The sequence below is a fragment of the Megascapheus bottae genome, chromosome 10, assembly GCF_031878675.1.
Source record: "Megascapheus bottae isolate mThoBot1 chromosome 10, mThoBot2.hap1, whole genome shotgun sequence".
Lineage (NCBI taxonomy): Eukaryota > Metazoa > Chordata > Mammalia > Rodentia > Geomyidae > Megascapheus > Megascapheus bottae.
In genome coordinates, this window is record NC_143518.1 from 42,103,435 (window position 1) to 42,110,596 (window position 7,162).

The following is a 7,162-nucleotide window of genomic DNA, read 5'->3' on the forward strand; positions in this document are numbered from 1 at the left end:
GGAGGGGAGGGGACTTCCGGGGGCCAGGAGTTAGGCCTAGTAGTAGAGTGCTTGCACAAAGACCGGGGTTCAATTCCTCAGTACCACATACATAGAAAAAGCTAGATATGGTGCTGTGGTTCAAGTGATAGAGCTTTAGCCTTAAGAAAGCCCAAGGACAGCACTCAGGCCCCGAATTCAAGCCCCAGGCCTGGAAAAAAAAATTCTGGTGTAATTATTTCTGAATATTCAAGATCTTAAGACTATCTTTCATTTGTATCATAACCAGGAACAGTACATAATTTTAATGCTTTCTGTTTGAGGTCCTGTACTAAAAATATAAACATTATCTTCTTTTTTGGTCAGTTATGGGGCTTGAACTCAGGGCCTGGGCAGTATCCCTGAGCTCTTTTGCTCAAGGCTAGTGTTCTACCATTTGAACCACAGCTCCATTTCCAGCTTTGCACTGGTTAATTGGAGCTGTCTCACCATCTTTCCTGCCTGGGCTAGTTTTAAATTGCAGCTCTCAGATCTCAGCCTTCTAAGTATCTAGGATTACAGGTGTGAGCCACCCGCACCCTGCCAGCCCATTGCTTTCTTGAAAATATCTCACTCTGTAGCCCATACCATCTTCCAACTCACTACTCTCCTACCTCAGCTTCCCAAGTGACTCAGCCTGGGCTCTGTCCCTGAGCTCTCTAGAACAAGGCTATGACCCTACTTCTGGGCCTGGGCATTGACCCTGAGCTCTTCAACTCAAGGCTACCACCCTACACTTGAGCCAAGCCCCACTTCCCCTTTTCTAAAGGTTAACTGGAGTCTCGGGTCCTTTTGCACCCAGCTTCAAAGTTGTTTGTTTGTTTTTGCCAGTCCTGGGCTTGAGCTCAGGGCCTGAGCACTATCCTTGGACTTTCTCAAAGCTAGAGCTCTACCACTTGAGCCTCAGCACCACTTTCAGCTTTTTTCTATGTATGTGGTACCTGGGTATTCGTGCATGCTAGGCAAGCACTCTACCACTAGGCCAAACTCCCAGCCTGGCTTCAAGGTTTCTGATTAACTATTTTGCAACATTATATTGTCAAATATTTACTGACAGCTTGTTATAATCAAGTACTGTTCCAGTTGCATGTTGATACAACAGCAAATAAAACGTAACTGCTATCAAATAAAACAAACAATAAGCATGTAGCAAATAAATAATTTCATATACCGAAAATAAGATTATTATATAGTCATGGAAGGTGAGGGGATAATATCTGAGCTTATATCTAAAATGATGAGAAAAGCCAGGTGCTGGTGGCTCACGCTGGTAATCCTAGCTACTCAGGAGGCTGACATCTAAGAATTGTGGTTCAAAGCCAGTTTGGGCAGAAAAGCCCTTGAACCCCTTATCTTTACTTATATCTAACTACCCTGAAAATCCCAGAAGTGACAATGTGGTTCAAATGGTAGAATCCTAGCCTTGAGCACAAAGAGTCTCAGGGATGATGCCCAGGCCCTGAGTTATAGGCCCAGGGCTGGCATGCATAGATAGATAGATAGATAGATAGATAGATAGATAGATAGATAGATAGATAGATAGATAGATGATAGAATGATGTGGGGGGGGGGAGGCCTTGGTGGCTCAAGCCTGTAAATCCTAGCTACTCAGGAAGCTGATATCTGAGGATCAATGTTCAAAGCCAGCCTGGGCACAAAAGGACTAGACTCTTTATCTCCAATTAACCTCTAGAAAATGGGAGAAGTGGAGCTTGGCTCTAGAGCAGGGTGGTAGCCTTGAGCTAAAGAGCTCAGAGACAAAGCCCATGCTGAGTTCAAACCCCAAAAAAGAAAGAAACAAAGAAAGAATAGAGAAAATGATGAAAAGGCAACAGGATCTAAAAAAGTCTTTTTAGAACAGATGATATCTGAGCTTATATCTAAAATGATGAGAAAAGCCAGGTGCTGGTGGCTCACGCTGGTAATCCTAGCTACTCAGGAGGCAGAACAGATGATATACACTTTTGTAAACCACAGTAAAAGATGTAAACCACAATAAAAGAAGTTTACAACTGCCAGGCGAGGTGGCTCACGCCTGTAATCCTAGCTACTCAGGAGGCTGAGATCTAAGGATCAAGGTTCAAAGCCAGCCCAGGAACAAAAGGACCTGAGACACTCATCTCCAATTAACCTCTAGAAAATGGGAAGTGGGGCTGTGGGGCTGTGGCTCCAGGGTAGGGTGGTAGCCTTGAGCTGAAGAGCTCAGGGACAGCACCCAGGCTGAGTTCAAGTCCCATGACCCACAAAAAAAAAAAAGAAAAAAGTTTACAACTTAACTCTGTTGTAACACTGTATCATCAGATGGTTTTAAAGGAAAAAAAAAAGATATTTATATTACAGAAAGACCACTTTAAAAAAAATAGTAATGAAGAGTGAAGGGAGAGAATGACATACAGGGTAGGTTGATCAAGGTTGTATACATATATGGATGTGCCAAAATGAAATCCCCTTGCAAAAGTAATTAATGCCAATAAAACTTTTTTAAGGAGCTGGGACTGTGGACTACAGGTAGAGTGCTTGCCTAGTGTGCTCGACCACCTAGGTTTGATTCCTTAGTACACATACATAGAAAAAGCCAGAAGTGGTACAGTGGCTCAAGTGGTAGGGTTCTACCCTTGAGAAAAAAACCCAAGGACAGTGCTCAGGCCCTTAGTTCAAGGCCAGGACTGGCAAAAAATAAATAAATAAAATATAACATACACTATAATCAAGCAAATTATTAAGTCTGAATAAATTAACTACAGTCCATTTCCTTTATTTATAGTGAACAAGACCCATTATGAAATTGAAGGATAAAATGAAAATATTCTGAGGACTGAGAATATATCTCAACAGTAGAGAACAGTTAGAAAGCATGTAGGCAATCAAATAAGAAAAAAAGTCAAAATCTGGTAAAGAAAAGCAACTACAGTTAGTTAAATTTACAGAGATCTAAATTACTAAATGGATGCAAGAAGCCAAGATGACATCAGGAAAATAAAGGTACAGGAAGACTAATAATGTCAAAGACATGTGCTTCTAATATACCTAAAGCAGACTCAGCCAACAAATTCAAACCAAATATAATTGCATAGAAACATAAAATTAAATGAGTGGCCAGGAGTGTAACCTAGTGGTAGCGTTTGCCTAGCATGTACCAAGCCCTACGTTCAATTCCTCAGTACTACATACATAGAAAAAGAAGTGGCAGAGTGGCTCAATTGGCAGAGCTCTAGCCTTGAGCAAAAAGTGTCCAAGGACAATGCCTAGGTCCTGAATTCAAGCTCCAGGACTGGCTGGCTGGCTGGCTGGCTAGCTTAATTAATTAATTAATGTGCTGGGATTCTGGCCTAGTTGTAGAATGCTTGCCTAGCATGCATGAAGCCCTGTGTTCAATTCCTGGGTATCACATACACAGAAAAGCCGGAAGTGCTGCTGTGGATCAAGTGGTAGAGAGTTAGCCTAGTGAAAACTCAAAGACAATGCCCAGGCCCCGAATTCAAGCTAATATATAACCTATTATTCTACCTTCACCATTCAGCTAGATAGTTCCCAAAACACTGAAGGTAAACAAAATTACCCTTAGACAATGAAAGTTTAAAATTTTCATCCCTTGAGGAAAAGGGTGTCAGGTTTTAGAAAGCCAAAAGCACTTAACTATATAAACTATATAGGATGTATTTCTATGGTTGGGGGTGTGGCTCAGTGGTAGAGTTCCAGTCTAGCAAGCAAGGCCCTGAGTTTATATTTATACCCTAGTACTGCTTTAAAAAAAAAAATTACTCCAAATGGAATACTGCCTTACTACCTTCCTATATTGAGTAAAGAGAAGCATAAAAATTCTGGCTGACTGGAAAAAATATGTGGTTACTTGTCACTTATGACTAGATAAGGATACGGAGACCAACTTATTGTTCAAAATTATGTAATGACAGAGTTAAAGCACCCAAGCCCAAAGGTAGGGAATATAAACAAACTGCTTGCATAATTTGGTAAAAATGCTTTTATAAACAGGATGAAGAATACATTCTCATACTCACATTCACTCTACTAATTACCACTGGTATACGTTCAACATTATTTACAGAATTTATGATGGAGTTAAATCCTAACCTCACCTTGTTTTTTTTGGCACTGGGATTTTCTGAACTCAGGGCTAAGAAATTGCTCTATCACTTCAGCCTTGCCACAGGCCCCCCACCATTTTACTAAGTAACCTTTAGCAACTTGTCATTTATAAGCCCTAGATTAACATGTGTTAATCAGTGATTTAACACTCTATTTCTCAGCAGATTGTGAAGCATAATGCAATGGCTAAACACATCACAGATATATATGTGAGAATCTGATGATGACTGTTAGCCCATTTGATATTACAAGTTCTAATTTTACCTCTTGGTAAGAAAGTAACTATTAGATCTCTTACTGGCAAATACAGATTACCTAATCTTGTCTTTTCTCTAGTAACTTCTTAGGACTAGAATCAAAGAGCCAAAGAACATCTCTCCAAAGGGTAACTTTAAACACAAATGGTCTTAAGATTTGAACCTATCATTTTGCAAGTTTTATCCATCTGTTCCCTTAGGAAAAAACACAAATCAAAACATTACAGGGACCACAGGATCAGAAGTAACTAGATGATGGGTCTTACTAATAACATGCCACAGACAGGAAGCAAACTAAAATTGAAATAAATAATATACGGAGTTAGGGAATACATATGGAATCTTCTCAGCAGGAAGCAACAGTCACTTCTTCATGTTTCCTCCTTGACACCTTTTGCAAACTACCATACTTTAGAGGATTTCTTTTCTATATAGTAAAGCTATAAAGGGGAGGGTGGCTGACAGGGAAAATGACCACACAGGATGAGGATAAAAAACTAAAATGCATGTATGTATACATAATATCTATCTATCTATCTATCTATACACACACATATCCATTAAACCAAATTCAAGTTTTGTAAAATGTCCTTACAGGGGATTAAAAAGTAGCCCTATACATTTTACACTTCATGGTACTAATAATGATACTGACTAGATTAATGCAGTTATGTCTGGTATCAAAGCCTCTATTTTATTGCAGCAAATACAGGTAAAGGGAAAGCAGGTGGTCACCTCCGATGTACGGACACCTCATATCCAGCTAAGTCTCTCTTTAATAACACATCACAACTTTTAGGGACGACCATCTACACAAATCCTCGTTAATACATTACCACCAGTCTCAGATCAGGGGGGAAAAAAATAAAACACAGATTGGGTCCAACACATTCCAGTGAAATAAATGGATTTACTGTTTAAGCCATAGCTTATCTATCATCAGAAAAAAAAAAAAAAAACCCAGACATCATTAACACGTCAAGGCCTGCAAGATAGAAACGGATGCGACCATTTCCATGGAGATTCATTAAAATCGACAACACCACCTTACCAGGCTCCGAAGTAAAAATCCGTAAAGCTCTACGGACCTGGGCCCAACGGCCCAAGGTCACACCAAGTCAATGGCTTAAAAAAAAAAATCCAAGAAATGAGCTACCTGCAGTTCCGAATAACCCTGGCTAGGGACGGAGGCTAGGCGTGGGTCCACTCGAGTAAGGTGAGCAACCCAACCGAACCCAGGCACGGCAGGGAACCCCCGCCCCGACCCCCTCCGGGCGCCCCAGGCCTGCCTTCCTCAGTTTCCCCTTCCTAATCGCCCCGCCGACGCCGCCCCCCCATACACAGCCACACACTCACATCTCCGGAGCCACTTCATCCAATGGTAGACGATAGTACTGTGGTGTTTCTTGTTCTCGATACACCAAGACGACAGGCCTTGAATGGATTCCATAGTGTTGGTTACCGACTGGAATTTTCGGTCCAACGAGGACTCCAGAGCCCCAGCCGAAGAGGCCGACGAGGAGGAGGCCTTACTGCTGCCTCCGCCACCGCCGGCCGCCATCTTCCCGGTTTGCACAAGCGCCGCTTGGCTCCTCTGGCGGCCGCGGCCGCGGCGGCGGGAGCGGGCAAAACACAATCAGTGCGAGTGCGTGAAAGCCGTCGGTGGGGAGGGCGGCCCGGGGGTGGGGACAGGGCGCGCGCCGGGCTGGTCCGGAGGCACGCACGCTCGGGAAGTCCAGCTGCCGGGCACGCTGGCGGCGGCGGCGGCGGCTGCGCGCGCGGGCGGGCGGGCGGAGAGGGGCGCCGCGCCCGCTCGCAAGGCTTATCGAGATGCTTAAGGGATCGTGTGTAAAACCAGTCGGTAGTCAGGGGAGAATTTGCGCAGGAAAGGAAAGGAAGGGAAAAATAAAACCAACACAAAACAAGGATCTGCAAACCTGGCGCCCACACGAATTGGCTTGATAGTCTACACCGCTCTAAACGCTAAAAGGCCCTGGAAGCCCCCAACTCGCGTGAGCCAGAGCGGGCGTTAGTATCTTGAAAAAGTTGTTTTTGAGCACTACCCGGACTGCCCCTTGGATTGCAGGACTCGTTCCCTCGCCTCTTTTTGATTCCCTAACACGGAACAGGCCCAAGGCGACCTAACCAGGATTTTTTTGCAACGCAATAAAAAAGGAACAGCAAGGTTCTGCGCACGCGTGGGCCAGCCCTGCCCGTCAGCTTCCTCCCCAACCTTCAGAGCCGCCGAGGCTTGATCGACCAATCAGGAGGCTCTAGGAAGCGCGCGCAGCAGTCCGCTAGCCCCGAGAGCCCAGGAGGCGCTGCGTTTATTTGTGCGCCTGCGCAGTAGGTCCTCTCTCTCTCTCTCTCTCTCTCTCCCCCCCCCCTCAATAAAAAAGGGGGGGTGGGCCGGCTCACTAGCTGGTTAGCAGAGTTAGAGGGCGGGGTGCCAACGTTCCGCCCGCCTTTTGCTTTCCAGCGGGGTCCCTGTCCTGGGAGCCGTGCAATTCACACTGCGCGGCCAAGAAATTACCACCAGCAGTTGCTCAGTGGCTCAGAAGGTCCTGTTAGTTCCTGTGGCTGCATCCGCCGCCCACGCCGACTCAAGTCCCACCCACGCCGACTCAAGTACCGACCCAGGACAAAATGGCTGGCAGCCATCTTGCCGCGCCGCCGAAAGTGCGCATGCGCCACGCTGCGCCCGAAGCGGTGCCGCAGGATGCTGGGACAGAAGCCTTTCCAGCCAGCCCGTGGGCCTTGGGGTGATGGGAAGGGGAGGT

General features: G+C 45.0%; 1 protein-coding gene across 5 annotated transcripts in view; it reads right to left on the reverse strand.

Annotated features, from left to right (window-relative positions):
- The window catches only part of Rprd2 (regulation of nuclear pre-mRNA domain containing 2), a 73,740-nt gene extending 67,100 nt beyond the window's left edge, over positions 1-6,640 (reverse strand). For all 5 annotated transcript variants that reach the window (XM_090341084.1, XM_090341083.1, XM_090341087.1 and 2 more), the window contains exon 1: positions 5,739-6,640. In XM_090341084.1, coding sequence (XP_090197210.1) covers positions 5,739-5,943 — 205 coding nt within the window. In that variant the 5' untranslated portion in view covers positions 5,944-6,640. The remainder of the gene's footprint in view (positions 1-5,738) is intronic.
- Between the last annotated feature and the right edge of the window lie 522 nt (positions 6,641-7,162).